Source organism: Gigantopelta aegis, chromosome 4 (genome assembly GCF_016097555.1).
Source record: "Gigantopelta aegis isolate Gae_Host chromosome 4, Gae_host_genome, whole genome shotgun sequence".
Lineage (NCBI taxonomy): Eukaryota > Metazoa > Mollusca > Gastropoda > Neomphalida > Peltospiridae > Gigantopelta > Gigantopelta aegis.
The window spans coordinates 74,533,377-74,557,846 of NC_054702.1; the positions used below are offsets into that span (position 1 = coordinate 74,533,377).

A 24,470-nucleotide genomic window follows, 5' to 3' on the forward strand; every position below is an offset into this window, starting at 1 on the left:
GTACCAGTGCCAAAAACCTTCAAGGGATGTCTAAATGTGGACACAAATGTACAGAGAAAACTTTAATTATATTTTATAGGTACATAATAATGTAACAGAAAAATCAACCTCCACTGAGGGAATTCGAACCACAAGAGTCCAGCGCTCTACCAACTGAGCTAATACTAGTAATAGGGAAATTCCCACTAGCTACTGCCAGTAGGAGCACTTTATACCAACACTACAGGCCTGCACAAATTGCACGAACGACCATTTCGTTCGTGCCATTTTATTTGGCATAACCAATTTACCGTTCGTGTAACATTTAATTACTGAATGATTAATCCCAGCAAAGTACCAACATATTTTTATCGCGAGTATACAAACATTAGACTAATTCCCGACGCAGTGCTTTTTCGTAGTGCATAATATAACCAGTCAAGTTTGTATAAATATTTTGCGAAGTAGCTGCATTCCCATTGGTTGTTAGAAGGCGTTATAGCCGATTTTAACCAATCAAAAATGGCGATATTGTGATGGCCATTACAATCTCGAACTGGATCAGCAACCAGGGTAAACCAGAGTTACAGTGTCCCTATTATTAACTGTAATTCCGAATCGGATAGTGACAGTGACGATGACGACAGCGTCAGTGATAATGTCAGTGACAGTATCAGTATCCCCTGTTCCTCAGATGAGGAATATGGCACCGAGTCTCCTAATCACGACTGAATGTCATGACATTATATACACAAAAAAGACTAATATTATAAAATTAATGGTAAGAGATTGCCTTGCAGTGAATTCTTATAATTCACACGTAGTTATGCACATATGTTTTGGTAATTTATTACAATATTATTATTTTTAAATCTCTTAAACATTTATATACATATACTTTTTACTTAATTTAGAATATATACATGTATATTTTTTAATTATAAAGAAAAAACCCAGGTTATGCAAACCAAAATACATGTAGGTTATGCAAAATCTTTTTGCGTAATCCCTTTTCAGGTTATGCAATTTTTTTATTTGCGCAGTACTGCACTACTACATGTATATGCTTAAATTATTTTGAGGTTAAAGTATCAATTAAGAAAGAAGACTTAGGCTGTGCATGATCAAACATATTAAATGCAATTGTCTCACCTTTAGCTCGCGGAGACGGCTGCGGTAGTCCTTTTTGAATAGGAACCTCTTGATCATAATGTTATTTTCATCCATGAGGATTTTAATGTTGTTAATCATCTGATGGTAAAAGAAATGTGATGAATGATATGCTATAGTTTGAGACTAATATAACTTAGCAGGAAACATTATGTTTTTAAAATCTTGATTACTGATATTTCTCGTCAATTGAAAATCGATTAGTAACTACAGTTTAATGTTTTAAAATTGTGTAGTGATCTCTAAAACGTGCGTAGTAAATAGCAACGCGATACTGAACAAAATGTTACCTGCTTAGTACTCCTACCATATGCATACTAAGAATAAATATTACTACAACTACCACTATTACTACCATATAATACAAAGAAAACTATTACCACCACCAATATGTTACTAATAACAAATAGTCTTTGCCATAAGCAAAATCAAGGCGAGCTGAAGATCATTCTCCTGAAATGGTGCTAGGCGATCAATCATATGAAATTTCAATTAAAATGCATTTAAAATTAAAGGCAATCAATTTGTCACTCTCCTAAAACTTTTTAGGTGAGCAGGAGCAATCACTCAACTTTTCTGGCAAAGATTATAAATACTACTACCTGTACCACTACCGGTATATTCTAAAGTTATGATTTTTGTATTAATGACTTGTAATGGAATCAAATAATTGTAATGTGTGAATTTAACCAAAAGATTATGTTATAATTAATACATGTACACCTATCATGAGTTCTGTTCCTTTGTAGTCACCAATTTTTTTCCTCTCCACCTCCTCCTCCTCCACCACCACCACCAAGTAATTTCGCCATAAAATTTTGAACAAAGGTCTAAAAGTTTAAAGTCTGATCTAGATGTCCACGTGTGTGCCATGGCCTCGTTAAGGCCATTAAGGTGCACAGCTTGTAGGGACAAGATGGGTTGCATCCCGTCAAAAAAACAGTCATTAGTTGTGGAAGGTGTAGTGCTATGCTGAAATACAGATCTAAAAAACAGCTGTATTCTTCTGAAAGAGAGTAGGATATAGTCCAGTCATCATGGTTGATATAGCTGTGTGGATGGGCCCAGCTCCGGAGGATACGAGATGGTATCAATATAAAACAAAGTAAAGTCTAGAAAAGAGTAGTTACATAGGGGCTGACCCCGCTTTGTATTTCTTCTTAGAGTGGGCCAGTCAATCTGCCAGTGCTGCTAGAACAGACTCAGACATGTAGAGACTAACACGAACAACCATGGCATTCTACAGAATGGTCGTCATATGAGTCATGGGAAAATGTTGACAAAAGTCAGCCGGAAAAAAGACGTGGAGGCAAGGAATCTCGCTAAAACAAAATCCAACCTAGTGGTGTGCAGGCTGTCGAAATGAGAAGCGTCCCAGCTTTCAATCAATCCTAATGGCCACATACATACATCCCAGTAGAAAACTCCTAATGGCCACATACATACATCACAAAATAGAGGATTCCCAAGTCGAGCGATGAAAGCACATGCAATGTGCACCGACGAAACATACACGTCTTACCGTGGTGAGCTTCAGACTGGGAATGGCAAAAACATAAACATTAAGCCAAGATATCTGCAATGCATTTATAACTACATAAACACTGGGTTTTTCGAGGCACTTCAAAATAGGAGAATGGAGGATGGGGGATGCACACACCCAGCCCCTTTAATTTCCATGGATCCTTGAGAGCATCAAATACAAAAAAGATTTTCCACTATAATTTTAAAACTTAAAGATTATTCCTGAAAGCATGTATGATAATGTTTTCATGTCTGTATTGTTGTTTTTAATGTTTACTCTCTGTGATATATTGTGTTCATACAGTATAGCTGAATTGTTTAGTTTTTTTCTTCTTCTGGGATTGGATACCGGTACTTATTTTTCATATACCACAACACCAAACAGTTCAGATTGCCCATAGTGTTTGGGGATGGGTGTTGGGGGTGTTTGTTGTTGTTAAGAACATTTTATTTTTATTATTTTATGTCTTCGTAAGTCACTGGGTCTGTCGTGGATGTAGATCCATATTACACAGTCTGGTTTATAAAAAATGTATTCTCAAAGTTCAATGTGTCATATTTCACTATTTTTACAGGTATTCAAGATAAATTAATTGATATATGTAATATATGTATAATTAACATGAGAATATCAAGTTGTAATGTGACGCCACTTGCATGGAGATGAAATTCACATTCATATATATCACATCATACCAGTCTGTCACCTTAACTGGATTTCGCAGTTCAAACTGAAGTTATCTGGATGTCGTTTTTTGTGGACATTCAAAGAATATTTTAATTTTACATTTCACAAGAAAAATTAATAAACTTTTCATAGCCATTATGTAACTTTCCCTTTAAAGGTACTTAAATTCATGCTCAAAATGGACATCTGGCTGCATAAACAGATGTTCGTACAATATATTTTAAGCAATAGAAATATTGCTCAAATTATTATGAGGGCAAATTAAGCACCTTGTGACACTACATGGGCTGTTGTTAGATAACAATTTTGTAAAAAGAATTATGAATTTATTGATGTATAATGTACAGTCACAATTTGTGACTGTTGTACATCGAAAAATTCACAAAAATTACAAAACATTATTATAACTACAAACAACACTTCTATTTAACTAAAAATACACACAAATTAGTTTCTAACGTACTTTCATCTTCTGAGGTTTATCGAAGGCTTAATTAACATTCAGTTTTTAAGTGACATTGTCTGATCAGAATAGAGTAAATTGTATAATGGCGGGAAGTTTGTAATCATACAGAATTACCTGTATAATATGGTTAAAGGAGTATTTCAATATATATGTGTACATTCTAAATACTTATACAATAATTATAACGTTATTCAATAATCTTACCTTTGTAAAAATTGAATCTGAATGATATAGTACTGCCACCCTGGTCCATTTATAATGATTCACTATAGCAACACGGGCATAATTCATCTGGCTCTCGGAAACAGTCACTCGAAAAAAGCCAGGAAATTGTTTTTGATCCGATAGAGTTGTTGATGATGAAGAATAAGAAATCTGAAAACATAACTTTTATTCTAAGTTCAATACAATTTCTCAACAAATATTTCTGCTATTCATTGTTTCTCAGTTGCAAACTGTTTAACTATAAATCTATATAATTACAATGGCAATTACAATTATAGATGAGCTGAAAACCCAGTTATTTTGTAATAAAATATCAATTATTAAACAAAATTTATTTGCCAAATTAAAATAAAATTTACCAATTGTCTTTAAAATTCACACTTGGTAAATTTGGCGAGTTCTAGAGTTAGCCCTGTAATGGTGTACATATGCTAATAGCCAAGCTGTTTGTTAAACATGGTGCCATCCTGTTGTTAAAACATGTTCCTTTCATGCAGGAAGCTATGAAATAATATACAGAGAAGAAAAAATGGGAACACTTAATTTGTGTAGTAAACCAAATTTCAGTCACTGTTAGAGTCGTAATGTCTGAATAAAGTACAAAGATGTAATATGGGATTGAATTAATATCTGTAATGTGAGAATGAATGTCAGTAACACAGTTAACTTCCTGACAGCTACATGTGCAGCTGTGGCAACATTGAATGCTAGCTTGCAGCTAGGTTGTCGCAAGGTAGTTACAAGCTTGTTACTTGGTAGTGCAAGCAATGCAAGCTATTTGTAAGCTAACATTTAGCTCGCTTAAGCTAGTCAGTAATTCTGCAAGCTTGCCGCATGCATATCTTCAACTGTGCAAGCTTCCCACTAGCATTCTTTCATTCTTGAAAGCTTGCTGCATGCATATCTTCAATTGTGCAAGCTTCCTGCAAGCTTGTCTTCACTTGTGGAAGCTTGCACAAGGTTCCAAAAAATGTCTTAGAGTAGTTGAAATTGAACAGACAAAAACTTAGTTGAAATAATTTTTATGGTTATATTTTGTTAATTCATAACTTCTCACTTTCCAAAAAGAGACCAAATCAGAGACTCACTGCTGGGCAAATGGAAAACATATTTAACAGCGACCTACACATTTCCAGTAGCTTGCTGGCAAGGTTGTCCACCTAGGTTGTGATCCTAGATATATGTAGATATGATTTTAAGTGGCAAACCTTTTACAGCACGCCGGGTCCATTTTTCGAAGGAAAAAAGAGTTTTGCCCCCTGGGTATATTCTTTAAAGAAGTCTCGGGGGAGTGATGGGGAGCAAGACTTGACAGCTACACTTAAATAGCAAGGTCTGAAACACAAATAAGGGGATCGACCTGGAAACAGCCCTCTGTCCATGCACCTCATTGATTAGTTCATATATATTCCAATGATTTTTAAATTAAAATTTAATTTCCTTAAAGGAAGGAACAATTAAGGCATTTGACCTGGTATGCATATTCAACGATATACATTGTATAAAGCACATTATTGCTTAATATCAACAAGTATAATCATATAGTTAAAGGGACAGACCCTAGCTAGTTTTAAACACTAAGGCATATTTTCACACTACTTTCAACCCATTAAAAATGGACACTAAGTTTGGTTAATTTATAAACCTGACATGTAACAAATTTGAATACAACAGAGTGAAACAAGAATCTGTGACGTTAAAATGCCCTTAAAAATAGACTAAAATGCGACTATAACCGTTAGTTCTCAGACGCACGTGCGTTTTTAAAAATATGAAAAATGCATTTCGTGGTATTAGAAACACCAGGATTACAGAAACACTACAGTTGTACGGATATGAATAATCTAAACAATAAAATATAAGTAATTTCTTATTTCAGTGATCATAAACGGCTCTAATAGTGAAAAATATGCCTTAGTGTTTAAAAACTAGGGTATATCCCTTTAATTAATAAAACGGTTAAATGTGATGGCTATTATATATAACGGGTGCAACCATTTTCTATCATCCCAGTGAATACGCCCTCTGGCGAGCTGGTGGTTACGTAATACCTAATGTGTCACGTCAGGAATTAGTCTTCGAACTGAAGAAACAAAACATACCTGATTTTTGCAGATGCATCACAATATTCTGTTAAAATTAGTCATTCCAGTAAGCCAGCAACAATTATATATTATTTTTAATACAAAATAAACCATCATTGTCAAAGTGTTGAAATAACTGTATTATGTTTTGTACATAAATTAACCCACGTACTGAAATAATAATCGGAGTGTTTTCTTAGTTAATTGGTCTTTTCTTTCCGTGGCCCATACCTGTGGTTCCTGATTGGCAGGTGTATATTTAGACGGTCCCCAGACACTGTGTCTAGACACACTAAAAAGACGTGCCTTTTTTATTAAGTTCACAGGGTATTGTGTGTTAACCACACGGACAACCCTCTAATCATAATCGATCAGCTGTCCTGCTTTAAAGCTGTAAATAATTCTGTAAAGCTCCCATCTAAAATCACAAAACTGACCAATTACGTAGTCCCAAATAAAATAAAATTATCACTTGGGTATCGTGAGTGGTTGTTTTTGCTTGAATGTAGCATTCCAATAGGCCTAATAATATGCATTTTTTTCTTTGGATTTAAAAAAAAAGAAAAATACTATAACTCCATTTCGTTCTATTGATGCAAATTTAAATATATTTAGTTAAATAGTTTATAATAATAATAATAATAATAATAGATTTTTATTTCAGATCAGAGATCCATAGAACATATATAAACATCACATACAAAACTGATTACATAATATACAGCAGCTTGTGCCAGCGATTTACACATACAGATTTGACGTACACAGTTGTACACCGCAGGTGGGCAAGTAGGTCGTTTGAAGTTGTTTCGATTCTGCTCTTCAGCGAATATGCTGTTGAGCGAAGTAAAGCGCCAAAGCTTTTTACTCGATGACTGACAAACATCTTGCTGGCACTGTATGGTCGTCGTTGTCCGATCATCCATCGGTATGCATTATTATAACATATGTTAAGATCTTTCATGGTATCCTGCTTAAATTTCACCCATAATGCACCCGCGTACAAATTACTACAATAACTCACAAATAATTGTGTTTTAACAGATTCTGAACATTTTGCAAATCGCCGCAACAACATGTTTGCACGTACACAAAGGGCTCTATACTGTCGTTTAATGTCTTTATCGTCTTTCATGTTTTTGCATATGATATGACCTAGATATTTATAGTTGTCAACAAATTTCAGTACATCACCACACAAATATATCGAAGGCACATTGATCAACTTCAGAGTTTCTGGCTCAATACACATACAAACAGTTTTCATTGTATTATATATAATATCATAATCTTCTGCAAATTTCTCGCAAATCGTTTATTATACTATTAAGTCATTTATGTTGTTTTACAAGTCAGGTTGATGAAAGCGAAGTGCCTTGTCGTAAATTAGAGCGTTTGTTTACACTGTGCATAGAGGAGATGGACGGAGCTGACGTCACTTCACCCCAAGCTATACCTCCGGACGTCACAAAAAAATAAACAAAATGGCTGTCCCCAGTTAGCAGGAATAATCATGTTTTTTTATTAACTCTAAAATTACGTGTTTTCCATTTGTTAGTATGTGTCAGTATGTGTTGGTGGTCTGGGTATGCATCTTTCCAATACATAAAACTCTTGTTTGAGTTTACTCTACCTTTAATGAAAACCACTCATTTCACATTAATACAGTACTATCACTTGATCATGACCAGTACTGTTTCCGTTACCCATATAGCTAAATGGTCGGTTATAAGCTTTGATATTGTCCTTCAGTCAAAGAGTTATTTTGCCAAACAAAAATTACGAGCTTTTTAAACTAGGTTGTATATAACTAGCTTGTGACAAGGTTGTACAAGCATATTTTGCGAGGTAGTAACTACATGTACCTCATTTCGAGCTAGTATTTGGAACCTTTTTACAACCTTGAGACCAGCTTCCAGCAAGCTTGCGACCACATTCTATGCAAACTTGCGATCAGCTTCCGCAACTTTGTTTTTTTTAAAACATTATTTTTAATTAATTTTGTGTCAAGTTCATTTGTTTTCGTAAAATTAAAGAATGTGCTTTTGTGAACAAGAAGTCACTTTTTTTATAAAATGCCCCAAACACTGACAAGTGTACAACTTGGTGACACTTGAACGCAGAATTATTCTCAATCAACAAGCTTTCTTGTTGTTTCTTAATTAGGCCAAATGGTCTGCAGTTTTGTTGACCCAGAATATTGTTGCGGCTGAAAACATGAAGATGGAATAGTCACATGCGGATTGTGTTGTTCCATTTTATATTGAAACTATTCATGACGAATACTGGAAGATTTTTTTTTTTTACTACTCCATTTGGAAAATTACTAATTTCTGGATAGCGGAATAGCGTATATTTTGACCCCTGAGGAAGCTATCATAGTTAGATATATGAATGCAGCAAGCTTGCACAAATGAAGACATGCTTGCAGCAAGCTTAATTGTGTAACTGAAGAGATATGCAGCAACCATGTGCAAGCTAGCTTACACAAGTGAAGACATGCTTGTGGGAAGCTTCCATAGTTGAAGACATGCATGCAGCAACCTTGCGCAAGCTTGTACAAATGAAGGAAGGAAATGTTTTATTTAACGACGCAATCAACACATTTTATTTACGGTTATATGGCGTCGGATATATGGTTAAAGACCACACACAGATATTGAGAGAGGAAACCCGCTATCGCCACTTCATGGACTACTCTTTTCGATTAGCAGCAAGGGATCTTTTATATGCACCATCCCACAGACAGGATAGTACATACCACAGCCTTTATTACACCAGTTGTGGAGCACTGGCTGGAAGGACAAATAGCCCAATGGGCCCACTGATGGGCATCGATCATTGATTGATCGCGCATCAGTCGAGAGTTGTACCACTGAGCTACGTCCTGCCCCTTGTACAAATGAAGACATGCATGCTTGCAGCAAGTTGCAGAATTGCTAACTAGCTCACGTGAGCTAAATGTTATCTTGCAAATAGCTTGCATTGCTTGTACTATCTTGTAACAAGCTTGTAACTATCTTGTGACAACCTAGCCGTAAGCATGCATTTCTGAGAAGTTGTAGTGCATTAATGTCAGTTGTTTCTTCTGTTATTAACAAGTATTAAATGATTAGAAATACTAGTAGTTCATTTGGTTATGAATATCACCTCTCACAAGAACAACAGATATGATTGGGTTCTTTATTATAATTCTGTTATATGATATATTCAATTACATTTTCACTATCTGTAAGTATGTATGACAATGAAAATCCTCATTAAGCTGCTTGAGGAATTAGTATGTTTCACAAAAAGAAGACAAACATAAAAGAATAGAGAATTATTATCCCACATTAAAGTCGCAGACCCTAGTTTCAACCTGTGAAAATGTATACTTAAGTTTATACTAAAGTTTAATTAATCTACAAACATGTAACACACATTTAGATAAGGTTATAACAGAGAGAAGCTAAAGTCTGTGATGTTTAAATATTGTCTAAACATAACTAGAGCTTATCTCGATAACCATTACTTCTTAGACGAATGTGCATTTTTACTGTAATGAAAAATGCATTTTAAGGTACATATTACAAAAACCTGAATAATAAAATATAAGTACTATTAATTTAAATTAGTTTCATACAGACTTTCATATAATGAATAAATTCAACATACAAATAAAGATGATAAGATTATAAAATAATATTGGGTTAATAATTATATAACTTCTTTTTGAGTATTAAAAAAAATAATATTAAAATAAAGTCTCCCACCTGTTAAAAACTTTGCCCTCTCAAATTTTGAGAGAGAAGTGACTTAATTCACCCTATAATTTTGTGTGATACCTGCATTTATTACATACCTATTCAATAGTGATAAAGACATTTTCAAACCGTGTAATAAATTTATTTTGTATTACACATATGTGCAATCTGGACTGGAACCTTTAAATGGGGAATTTATTTTTATTTTTACTGCAGGGCCTGTGCTTATAAAACTTAAAGCCCAGACTTTAACGTAATGCTATTTGAATGGCGTTGCCATGACATTAAAGTCTAGACTTTAAGGTTAATAAGCACGGGGCCTCTTTTAGCGCCTTTTATTTACTGATGTCATATATGATTTAGAATTACGTCACATTGTATTTGAAACATTACATAAGGCTGCCGCAGAGTATGATTCTTAACGTTAAGCAAATCCATGAAAGGAGTTTTGATCATAGATTTAACAGTGTTAAATCGTTTATTCTTCCCATATTTGACTATGCAGATATAATTTGGGACAACTGTACTATATATCAGGCAAACACCCTTGAAAATCTCCAATTAGATGCTCTTCATACAATTTGTGGTGCTGTTAGAGGAACATCTCACCAATTGTTATACAGAGAAACTGGTTTCATACCTTTACTAGAAAGGAGGAATCGACACAAACTGTGTATGATATATAAACTTTCAAATAACATGTTACCAACATTTTTAACCTTACAACTACCTCGCTCTGTTGCAGAATGTAATGAATACTATATGCTGAACAAAACTGTTATCGAACTCCTTCTTTCCTTCTGCAGTAAAATTATGGAATAATCTGTTGTCTGATATTAGAAATTCTTCTTCATTAAAGTTGTTTAAAATACAAATGAACAAACACGACCCTGCTGTTCCATCTTATTTCTATGAAGGTGATAGATGACAACAGATTCTACATAGCCGACTCCGTTTGGGTACCAGTGATTTGAATGGTCACAAATTTGTACGACATGTGACATCTGATACCCCTTCTTGTATTTGTAACCATCCAGTTGAAGATGCAGAACATTTTTTATGTTTTTGCCCAATATATGCTGCAGCTCGCAATACCCATTTACTGAACTATTATAATCTCAAGTGTCATACTTTGCTATTTGGAGATTCAAATTTAAGTGTCCAAGATAATATCTCTATATTTAAATCTGTTCAGAATTTTCTTATTAATAGTAAGCGTTTCGAGATCAATTAACCATTTAACCATTCTAACTGTTTGCTATTTATTCTTTGTTTCTTCTACAGTCCTCTCTTCTATTCCCACTTCTAGTTTGTACTATGATGAAGCAAGACGTCGCTCTCTGCTCTCTCGAGTTGCCCCCCCCCCCACCTGGGGGGACTCATACAGTCATACGGGAAGTTACTCGAATATCGGATCGCGTACACCAGGTCACGGGCTTCTGTGACCTTGGTGTATGGCAATCCGGTTAAGAAGAGGACCAGGAAACGAAGCCGCAGGAAGACCGACGCGCCAGGGGCGGACTGGGGGAGGACAAAACCGACAGCTCAACTGTCGACGGCGTCCACTTCCGTTGTGCACCCCCAGCACCGATCTACACCAGTGGAACCAGCCGAACCAGCCCAGCCGGATTCAGCATTGGATACACAAGGGGCGGACCTGAACCAGGCGCTGATGGAATCGCCCCCACCACCACCTGCGAAGACTTCGGATCCCGCGACTCCAGCGAAGACACCCCCACGTATGAAGAGTGCTGCCGTTGAGTCACAGGCCCGACCTGAGGTCGTTGCCAAACGGAAGGCAACCGCTTCTCCAAGCGACCAACCAGCCAAGCCAGGCTCTCCGTTTCAACCGCCGAAACCGGACATGGAACTGTCTGAGCAGTGGTCACTCCAGGCCGGTAAGTTACATCAGCAATACGCTCAGATAGTCAAGGTCAACCTCGAGGATGTTCGTCAGCTCATCACGCAACCAAAGCACGAGGCTTTCCAACCATTGCCAGCAAGCCCGACTGAAGGAGACTACGCCGTTCACAAGGTCACGTTGCGGGATGGACATGGACTCTGCCTCACCATCCGCCGGAAGGGATTTTACCACCAAGGCCTGCTAATCCACGAAATGGACAACCCGACCCTCCATCATATCATCAAGACCGTTTCCGGGAAAGACTACCGTCCAATAGCCAAGCAGTTAGCAACCTCTCCATACCGGCAATCCATCCAGCAACTCGACGTTACGAACTTCATCGGGTCTCCGTGACGACATCCTCTAGCCATCTTGATGTATAACATGTATATTTGTTAAATGTAGGGAGAAGCCTTAATATAGGCACTTGCCTGTTGACCAAACCCAAATTTGATTTGCTAATAAATATTGTTTAAATCAAAGTGTTGTTATGACGTTAAACTAAAAAACGTTTTTGTAAAACATGAAAGAAGGTATGTAATACATGTAAATACAGAACTTTACATACATTGTTTTCGTTTCCTATTTATTGCACTCGTTTATTTTGCGAAAGAACATACAATGTACCACTCAACTGCTATGCGGTCTCATGGTATATATTCTTCCACAAAATAAACTTGTGCAATAAATAGGAAGCGAAAACAACGTATGTGAAGTTCTGTATATATATATGCTTACTTTTATTGTAAGAATTTTAAAGACATATTGTATAACAGTAGCACTATGGTACATTAAAAATAAAAGCATGTTTAAATAAATTCATATATATATTTACCTTTGCTTGACACCCAATAACTATTGTATTTTTGTGTCAGGGTGTCATTAAAAGTACAATTATTCATGTATAAATACATTTTGCAATTCTATCAAGTTCAATACACTACACAACTATTTTTTTTTATACACATGTGGCTATATTTAGTCTTTGGCTAATAAAATATTATTTAAATTAAGCACTTTTTAATAATTTTCAAGAAAATACTCTATATATTTGAATATTGGCTGAACCACAATTTGTTCCATTGTAAGTTTTTCTTCCCTGCAATATTATCATGTCACTAATAGAGATGGTCTAACCCAAGGCACTTAATTATAACAATCTCAAGTACGTAGTATGTCAGTATGGTACATGGTTACAAATGCCTTTTAATGCCAAATAAAACACTGAACACTCTTCACTTCAAAGTGATCAGATTAAGCCCACTATATAGCTAATATTAAAGAGGTACAGTAAATTTAAAGGCATATTTTTAGTAGATATATGGAATGAAATAATGTTTATATTACTCCGACAGTTAATTTTAAAAAACGCAACTAATTTGTTTTTGAATAAAAAATTTTTTAATGAAACGCCTCAATGAAAAACTCATCACATGCCAAGTGGGTTATTTTTAGCCTATGCACACAAAAAGGGATAGAGTTACTGTTACTGAACATATGACTGAACAAAGCTGTCGAATGAAGTGATCAAGTGAAGAAAGCTCTTTTTCCAAAAGTTTTGTTAGACTTATTCATTAAGACAGAAAAAGACTAGTCATGGCAAACACAAAGGAATTTTGCTGTGTCGGTCTGAGCCAGAATTTTACAGCGATAATTCAGAGATATAGCCACCATATAGTCGAGTTGGATTGTTTTTTCTTTATGTAATACTCAACCTGACCTCTTACAAAGTGCGTACTCCCCTATTCCAACTGACTGGTTATAGGCATGAACCCAAAAGGCAGAAAACAAAATACTACAAGAACAATTGCACGTTACAAGTAAAGTGATCTTGACATAATACAATTTATCATAATTAACGCAGTATACAGGGTTGAAAATACAGTTTGAAATAATACCGGGTCCGTTGAAAATATTTTTGTCAATGTACATGTAGTTTCATGGATGGGTATTGTGGGTATATGGAAACAAGCAACATATACACAGGTTTGTGGATTCATGCAATTTGTACACAAAAACACTGAAAAATAACAAACACTGCAAATCTCAAAGTTATAAAATGATTTTTTTTTTAAACTAGAAAAATGTGACCAAACTACCACTAAACCAAAGATGGCTGTGTTAAACCTCCAGACTGGAACAGATGGGCTAGGCTCACTGAAAGATTTTAGCCATTTTTCCATTGGCTGTTGGGATAGTCGGACTAGTCAGTTAGAATATGGGAATATACGCACTTTGAAAGAGTTCAGCTTAATACAGGAGATAGCTAGACATCTGTCGTGGTTAAAGAGATAAAGAAAAAGAAAGAAAGAAATGTTTTATTTAATGATGCACTCAACACATTTTATTTATGTTTATATAGTGTCAGACATATGGTTACGGACCACACAGACAGAAAGAGGAAACCCACTGTCGCCACTTTATGGGCTATTCTTTTCGATTAGCAGCAAGGGTTCTTTTATATACACCATCCCACAGACAGGGTAGTACATACCACAGCCTTTGATATACCAGTCGTGGTGCACTGGCTGGAATGAGAAATAGCCCAATGGGCCTACCACCGGGGATCGATCCCAGACTGACCGCGCATCAAGTGAACGCTTTACCACTGTGCAACATCCCGCCCCAAATGGGCCAACGAGATAAGGAATAATATCAATGTAAAAGAGGACAGCAAACAAATTTGAAAGACATGAGGACCTACCAGATGAGGAAGAAATCAGAATGGGACATTTTAAACAAGAATTCAATGAGTATATATATTGCTAACGCAATACATGTCCCCTAGCTACTATATATGGCCCAACAAATTTTCTTATCCCCCAAGTTCAAGTGCCATTTAACTCCGTACACAATGGGTAAATGATAAATCATTATGAAAGTCAAACTTGATCTGTAACATCTATATAACTGGTTAATGATGTAGGATATCGGCTTTATCCTGTGAAGGTAAGAATGGGAAATTCTGCGAGTCTTGTCGAGCGGAATTTCTCATTCGGTCTGAACAGAATTATAAAGCTGATATATCCTACGTCATTAACTAGTCATTATTTTTATCCTGCAGTCCATAAAAATTAAGGGAAAAAGTTATTATTTCTGTTATTTCAGGTACTTTGTATGACGACCTAGAGGTCAAATATGATTGATTTTGTAATGTAGCTACATGTATGCATGTGATGTTACATATGCATGTATGTGACGTCAAAAGTCATAATCTGCTAGTATAGGTTTATGACTTTGCTTTAATAGGTCACTAGTCGGCCAATAGAAATAGTGGTTGCAAGATAAAAACCTATACACCAAAAAACATTTCTTTCAGTATCATGCACGTCGTGATTCTCTACACAAGTTAAACATTAAACAGCTAGCAATTAATTGCTAATCAATTTTCAATTGACTAGAAATATTGTTAATCACAATTTTGAAAACAAAATGTTCCCTGCTAGTACACAAACTTTCAGTTCAGTCTATTGAGGCTTTGTAAAAAAAGTCTGGAAAACTATATGTGGGACAGACAGACAGACAGACAGACAGAACAGACAAAATCTATATATAGTCCCCTCCAGTTGGAGCAGTATACCCAAACAAAAATGCAAGCTTTTTAAATTGCTGGCAACTACCTTGCGACAAGGTTGTACAAGCATTATTATCTTACAAGCTTAACTACCGCCTTTTGAGCTAGTATTTGGAACCTTTTACAACCATGTAACTAGCTTGTTGCATACTTGTGACCAGCTTGTTACCAGCTTCATGCATGCTTACGACCACCTTGTTACCAGCTTCCCGCATGCTTGCGATGAGCTTCCCGCAAGCTTGCGACGAGCTTCCTGCAAGCATGAGACGAGCTTCCTGCACGCTTGTCCAATTTAAGCTAGTATATATAGGGAACAATTTGTTTTGTTTTAAATGAAAACCTGGAAGATTATAATGTTCCCCACCCTGACATAATGAAAATCAATTGAGCATCCTCATCAAGTTACACAAATAGAAAAATTGTTACCGATATTAAATTCCACAAATATGCTGTCTCTGCCACAACCTCAGTGACAACTGAACATCCAGCACCCAGAATCGTGATCAATGTTGTAGTAGAACAAAACCTTTCTGTGAGGATTTCAACGACCTTTCCTGAATTGCACTGAATAATTAAAAACGTAACATTTCAGCACGTAAATGCATCTATAATTAGATTGGCCTCTGTGGTATCGTGGTTGAGCCATCGAACATATAAGGTTGGTATAATTAAGTACAGCTAGGGTTCGCAGCCTGGTACCAGCTTCCACCCAAAACGAGTTTTAACGACTCAATGGGTAGGTGCATGTAAGCTACCACTAAAGTCCGAACCAAAATGTTAACAACTACGAAAAATTGCTCTCCTACCTTTATTTTTCGTTAAGATTTTACCCACATTTTGTCCAGACAGAAATCTTGAAAAAAACATTACAATGACACAGATTAATTAATGTTATCATTTCTGTATGATTTTATTATCCATAACCCTAAACTTAACCCATTTTCTTTCAGGGGGAGGCACCCCATACTCCCTGTTGACTGTGGTTGCATTCAATTTGACAGCGCCATGCATACCCATAAAATGTCTTTCTGGCAGAAACACTGACAACACATACATTAGTTAGTAAAGGTTAGGTATTTCCAAATAGAATACCTTAGGTGATAATGTTAATGTATTTGGCTGAACATACCACATCACTATATCAACCATATTCGCTTATTAGAGGCCTGACGGCAATTGTGGCCTGTAGTGCCCTGAATTGTCATAAATTATCTGAATTGTAATACCTCCCTTGAATTGTAATAAAAACTGCCCTGAATTGTAATACGTACTGACTTGAACTGTAATAAAAACTGCTCTGAATTGTAATAAACTAAAGTATTAATCAAAATTATACAGGTGATTTTCCAGTCTTATATATTAGTTAGGAAAATTTCTGGAATAAAAACCATAAAAATGTGTCACGTATTATCATGACCTGTTACGGTATTCAAACAACAGGTACAAAAAATGACTATAAATGACCTGTTATAGATAGAAATATGAGATGTATTTCCAATTTTACTGCAAAACATATGTAATTTGAAACAGACTATAACACCACAGTATTTGTTTTTTAAACGTGGTATATATACCGTGGTACATTTGTTGTCATGATACCCAACCCTAACCTTTTAGGAATCAAAGTTGATAATAATTTAAAATAGACAAATAAGGTTAAATGTGTGTTCCTTGATCTGTATCTTTTATCAAAAATCATTAAGTATTTAAATTTTTATGCAAGAAAACTTTTCCACAATGGGTATATTTTACCACTTACCAATTACTGTTGTGTAATTTTGGGAAACTGTAATCAAGATGAATTAGAACATTTACTAAAACTTTAAGAGTTGCTAAGATATTAAATGTAGATCCTATTACTCCATCTGCCCCACTATTTAAACAGTTAAAATGGATGACAATTAATTAATGGAAACAAGAATCCACCATCACAAATGTTTAAACTATCTTTCAGACTGATTAATAAATATTGGAAAAAAACTATCTCTACAACCTTAGAAATGTAGAGGATGAGAATCTACTCATTCCAAGACCTAAAGTATCTTTATTTAAAAATATTACCTAACGCTATCTGATCACCACCAAATACTGCTGTTTTTAAATACAGACTCAAACATTTGTTAAAATAATATCATTTGTATATATGTTTTATTGTATGTATTTTCTATTTGTTTATAAATGTATGCATTGTAATTCTGTATTGTTTGCACCCAAGAGCCTCAGGGAGGATTAGCTTTTGCAAATGAGATACCCTCATTCAATAAAGAATTTATAAACACAAAACAAGGCCACGTACAGTATAGATATGCAATATAAAAGACCAAATGTGTACCTCTGTGTCATTCACGACAAGATTCAGTTGATATCCTGGAAGAACTTTTGAATTTTTGTTAACATATTCGATAGCCAGCTCAACTGCTGGTCGAATACCATGTCCTGCATCAAATGCACCACGAAAGGGAAATAACCCTAGAATGTGAAGGTTCTTCACTCTTCCTTGTCCCAGCACAAAAAGGGATGCCAGTCCATGAAGAAACAGTAGAAATGCCAAACGATGAATGCACATCTCCAGTTGTCACAATTAAATCTCTATCTGTATCAGCAGAAAACAAAAGATGATGTAAAAAGTGACACATTTTGGTATAACAACCTATTGTAATAATAATCAACACAATAGTATCTATATATGTATAGTATGAAAATATTAATTGCGCAAGCTTTAGTTTTTCATCTAGCATGTAATTCAAATGACAACTGTAGGTAAATAATAATAATAATAATAATAACAATCTATAATATACAGTAAAGTACATTTAGAACTAACACACTTACAACTACTGCTATCAGCTATCTAGTCAAATCTGGCGAGTGCTTACATTCGTAAGTATCTGTGTTTTTGTGCTATATTTTCATTCTTAGTTAATACTGCTACCATATATACATGTATAGCTGAATTTCAACCTCAAGGTGTTCAAGGAAACTGAATTGAGCTTCATAAGAATTCAAAACTAGTCATACTGTGTTAATTTTAGTTTTTCCCTATAAGAGAGTTGGGACTGATCCAGCCAAACTCAACATTAACAAAAAGTGTTCTGCCTATCAAATGTGAAAAATGTTTTTACATACATGTACAATGACCATAATTACATTTTGTTTAATTATAAAGACTACCTGAAGATTTTCAGTTAATGGGAACTGTGTTAATATACTAATGACTAATAGTTAAAATTTATCATATGTATGTTGTTTTCAACTACAATATTGTATTACTATTAATCATTATTATCACTTAAAATCTACCATAGCTGCATTATGTTGAACTATATACCCATACACTTGAACTGCAAATGGACTATCGTAAAATGATAATTAAGCCTAGTGGTTATTCCTAATGTTTTTAGTCTTGGTGTTTTCATTGTATATTATCATATTTGTAGCCATCTAGCATAGATATATGTATCATGGATTGATGTAATTTTTGTCTTGGAATACTGATGACTTGCAAAAAAACCTGGAAAACCCTGAAATCCAAGCATATTTTAGGATATTTGACTTTATAGCACTCCAAGAAACTCATTCTAGTGTCCATAATATTGATCATATTTGTTCATCACTTGAGTCCCGGGACAAGCCCCTGGCTACCCAGAGACAGGCCCCTGGACGGACATGTGCTCGAAACTCTAGTGGTATATGAGCTTGTAAAAATTATTCGCACTCGCACTCATCACTTGAAGGATATGATTCCTTTATAAAACATAGTACTAAAACCAACAAAAATGTTGGAGGTAGGGGGGTCTGGAGGATTAATTCTTTTATACAAAAATACATTGAGTGGTCTTATACAAGAAACTTTAACTGGCAATGATTACACCCTTTGGGTACGATTACCTAAAAAACACTGGTTGGGATAAAGACTTGTACATACATATGTTCACTGTACATACCCCCGTCTGAATCTCCCTACTATCAGGACCAATATTACTCTCTTTGGAACAAGAAATTGCTAAATTTAGTGCATTAGGCTCTATACTATTAATGGGCGACCTTAACTCAAGAACAGGTCCTTACAACAAACCTTTACCAGATCACATTAAAAATGATTCAAGTGACATTTTACCACTACCTACCAATTGCAGTGCAGACTCAGTGTCTTACACAAGACATTCCCAGGATACTATACACAACAACCATGGTAAACTACTCAGTGAATTGTGCATACCAATTACAGGTATTAGAATAATAAACAGAAGATGTCCAGGTGACTACCAAGACAAATTAACTTGTTTCACTCACCAAGGAGCTAGCACTGTTGATTATATACTATATGCCCTGAAAACTTCATGAAAACAATTTTAAGTCTCAATGTTAACTATCTCACTCACTATTCTATATATTGCCCAATCTCTTTGCTGGTCCATTGCCCATATGACCTAAAAATAACTAGTAGCAACCGTAACCCGTTACCATTAAAATACAAAATCACCCAAAATAACTGCAAAGAATATATTAATAAACTACTATCTCCACATGCAGTCACTTCAAAACATACAAAACTTCATGTGCAGCAATACTGACTCCACAGATAAAGGAATAATATCTGAAGTGGTTACATTGTTTACTGACATATTACATAGTGCTGCTTCACAAGTAACATCACATATAAGTAGAAACAAATTTTACAAAAAGAGAGAGAGAGAAAAAAAAGAGACCCCAATACAACCAAATATTAATATTCTAACAAAGAATTTCAAGACATTGGCCAAATCACTATCAGAGAACCCTTACAGCCAACAAATTAGAAATAAACTAATGTCTACCAAAAAACAACTAAACCAACTAAGGAAACAATATGATAAGAAACTTGAACAATCTTTATATGAAATAAACTAGAAGAAGTCCATAATAACAACCCTAAACAATGTTGGCAACTAATAAATGATATATTAGACAGACATATAGAGCTCGAGATGACATCACTATCAGCCCTAAATTGGCAGAACAACTTTTCAACCATTTTAAAGAAATATCTTTTGACTCTATGGAAAAAACAGATGCACATGCCCAAAAGTTAATTTCAGAATTGAAACAACGCGAACAGAATATAATACATAATACATTCCTAGATAGCCATGTCACAAACAAAGAAATCTGTAATGCCCTTAACTCACTCAAAAACAATAAAACTTGTGGCATGGACAGAATTAGAAATGAAATGCTAAAATATGTTAAAGACATAATTCTTCCTCTATATACTCGCCAAACTATATACTCTATATATCGGGGTTATATCCGAAAGAATGGTCCAGTGGTTATATCATATACCCTTACATAAGAAAGGCATAAAATCGGATCCAATTAACTATAGAGGAATAACAATTACCACCTCCTGTCTTGGGAAACTGTTTTCAAGCATCCTGAATAACTGCTTAATGTCATATAGTGAGAAAAACTACATATAATCAAAGACGATCAATAAGGCTTTAGAAAAGACAGAAGGATATTGGATAATCTCTTTATATTGAAAACTGTTGCCAATAAATACCTTCACATATCTATAAAAAAAAACCGTCACCTATGCTTTATTGACTTCAGCAAAGCCTTTGATAATTAATGTGTGGAGAGAATGGTCTTTTACTCAAACTACACTGACAGGGGTTTGGTGGTAAATTCTACAACATGATTAAAAACATATGTACAGTCCATATAAAATTGCACTAAAATGCAATAACGGATTAACATCCACATTCACTTCTAACAAAGGAGTTAGGCAAGGGGATAATCTCATCCCATCCCTTTTTAACATTTTTCTTAATGATCTCTCAATTTCACCAACAACATGTGACCCCATTCATTTACATAATTAAAATCTTTCTCACTTGCTATGGGCTGATGATCTTTTGCTTCTCTCACAGTTGGCAGACGGCCTTCAAAATTGTTTAAACACTCTGAACGAGTTTTGCTCAGCATGGTATCTTACTATAAACATTGAGAAATCAAACGTTATGACCATAACAAAAAACACTAAAACAAAACTTGATAGCAAATTCTATTGTGGGTTTAACAAACAAAATCAAACACCAGAATATATGTATCTGGGATGCACCATAAACTCCCGAAGACAGTTTACTAATACTAAAACAAATTTATTCAAAAAAGCTTTAAAAGCTCTCTTCAAAATCAATTGCAGTTTTCTGGGTAGCTCACCACCTCCAATAATCTACAACAAATTATTTGATACCCTGGTAAAACCAATTGTTTTATATACTTGTGAAATATGGGGAGCTGATTTCATTGGAATGATAAAAAAACATGATTACACCAAATTCTTCGATACAATGGAAAACAAACCCTTCGAAAAACTTCATAATAAATTTTACAAATTCACACTCCAAGTGGGAAAAAAAAATCAATAAATATTGCTTTCAAAAGCGAACTTGGTTGGTACCCTTTAATCGTGGATATTCATAACACTATGATCAAGTACTGGGCACATTTGGAAAATCTATGTGAATCCAGAAAAATTCTTATCGATGCTGTACAATGTAGCAACGGGGTAGATGCCCACAAAACAAGCTGGCACAACTACATGTATTTCAACATAATGTGTGACAAAAATGAGATTAATACTTCTCTGCTAATTTTTAAGCCCATGGCCACAAACAGCATACATTTTTAAAATCATATCTCAACACAGTTCAGGGCTAGCTCTGCCAATCACCAACTTTATTTTAATTTGGAGAAAAAATTTCAAGTAATAATTGATGTTTTGTTGGAAAATAACTGGGTTTTGCATTTTTAAAGATAATTTGGTGAAATGTTTTGCACACCCAGAGCTAGCCCTGCAGTTACAACACACTCACCAACAGTACTATGATCACAAAATATCTACATTAAAAAAACTACTTTACTATAAACTTATTAACTGCCCCATCACACACACAACATATCTTGACAACATCAAAAATGCAAACTTCCGGCAAGCCATAATAAAAACAAGAATATGTGTACACCGACTTGAAATTGAAATTGGTAGGTATAGAAATGTTGAAGAACACAAAAGGATATGAAAAATCTGCAACTCTGGTGTTGAAGATGAATTACACTTTTTAATAAAATGTCGAGCCCATACATAACGCAGAAACATACTATATAAAAAACTACACCAACTAAACCCAACCTTTACTCAATTAACAGACACTGAGAAACTATTCTTTCTACTTCTCTGCCCAGCACAAATTGCTCAAATCATAGGGCAGTATTGCTATGAGATGTTCGAACAAAGACGTCTTCTACTTTTAGTTGCTAGACCTCCTACCTAATGACATTGTCACTTGATAAACGCGCTCTCTCATAGATGGTTGACCTAATTATTGACCCAACAAGGTATTATATGACAATATATACATTTGATTTGTACCTAAAAGTACTTTATTGAACCATCTACATAACCACCATATCCCACTTATTATTGATATTTTATATTAAAAAAAAATTAAATTATGGGTACGGTCCATAATTCTGAGAAAAATAATGGCTATTAATTTGGAGAGCAGAGGTGTGACGTATTATTTTGAATCACGTGATGGGCATTCCCCAAATAATCGCAGTGCCAAAACGATTACCAAGCTCGTGTAACGAGAATGCTTGACCGTCCTCTGCGACGTAGGGTAAATAGAAAAAAAGAAGAAAAAAAAAGAAAATAATTTATTAAAAAATAATAAAAACATGTACTGAATGATAATAAGCTTATACATTAATTTATTTTAGTAACAGAAGCATGTTAAAAGTCGACAATCTATAGGTAAATTTATCGTTAGTCGTATGCGAAAAACTCTAAACATCTGGATCAAAAAAACCCTCATTTAATTTCCACCTTGTCAAATTCATTATTATACAAAATATGCACTGTCTTGGGATAGGAATTGTTACATTTTTAAAGAATACTCTGAACTAGACAGTGTTTATATACGATGTGACTATATATACGAAGGCCATGCGACGTAATTTTACCAACATTATAATACATGTAATAATAATAATAATAATAATAATAATAATACACAATTATTATTCCTACTACTACTACTACTACTACTACTACTACTACTTTTACTACCTTTTTGGGGTGGAGGGGCAGTGTTTTATCTGGAGGAGTTTTGGCTATAAAAATGCAAGATTAACGTGCGTGCACACATGCACAAACGGCAAGGTGAACTTGTCCCTGCACGTAGAACTGGATTCAACTGGTTTAAGTAATAATTAGCCAACCTTTGGACACAAAACATGCAACAGTACACTGTTTTTTTATGCTATACATCAAAGCCGAAATACCACTTTGCGAACCAGTCAAAATAATTTGTACACGCGCCTAATAATAATAATAATAATAATAATAATAAATGGTGAGTTCATGCTCCGACTGTTTATTATTTTATTTCAGCGTATTCGCGGTTATTTTCATCATGAAATAATATATTTTTTATTATTTGCCATGTATATAGCCTGCCCTCATTTCCCAAGTCTCTATACATGGCGATCGTTTATATAAAATCAAAAAATACATTATATCGTATATATAACCTCATCACAACGAGTCTGTTTTTCCGTATTTTTCATGTCTCATCACAAGAAGAGTTCCAAATTTAAAAAGAAGCGTATCATAGAATTCTTTTGATCATAGTTCAATTAAACTATTTTGGATCATACAATAACTAGGTTTGGTATTCCAAATGAATGTAAGTTTAATTTATAATGCACATTTAGAGAAACAAGGCCCACTATAAATCCGTGATTGTGAGCTCCTTTAAATATTGTTACTAGTATATTAATTATAATTGTGCTAGAATATTGTAACCATTATAACATGTATTGTTTTCTTCTTCTTTTTTTCTTTTCTTAATGTTGATATTATTATTCATGTCTGTATAATTCACATACAGAAATAAATCAAATAATTGAAAAAATTGCATACAACAAACTGGTTGTAAATTAGTCCCATTTTTTCAAGCTATATATTATCAATACATTTTAATGTATAGAACAAACTATTTATAACAAATTAACTTTTAAAATGAACCAAATATTTCCCAAAGTGAATTTCAGTGTAATTAT

General features: G+C 34.6%; 1 protein-coding gene across 2 annotated transcripts in view; it reads right to left on the reverse strand.

Moving 5' to 3' along the window:
* The window catches only part of LOC121372665 (gamma-aminobutyric acid type B receptor subunit 1-like), a 31,584-nt gene that overhangs the window by 1,101 nt on the left and 6,013 nt on the right, over nt 1-24,470 (reverse strand). For both annotated transcript variants that reach the window (XM_041499109.1, XM_041499110.1), the window contains exons 2-5: nt 17,692-17,952; nt 15,786-15,923; nt 4,032-4,202; nt 1,132-1,230 (exon numbers count right to left, since the gene is read on the reverse strand). In XM_041499109.1, coding sequence (XP_041355043.1) covers nt 1,132-1,230; nt 4,032-4,202; nt 15,786-15,923; nt 17,692-17,925 — 642 coding nt within the window. In that variant the 5' untranslated portion in view covers nt 17,926-17,952. The remainder of the gene's footprint in view (nt 1-1,131; nt 1,231-4,031; nt 4,203-15,785; nt 15,924-17,691; nt 17,953-24,470) is intronic.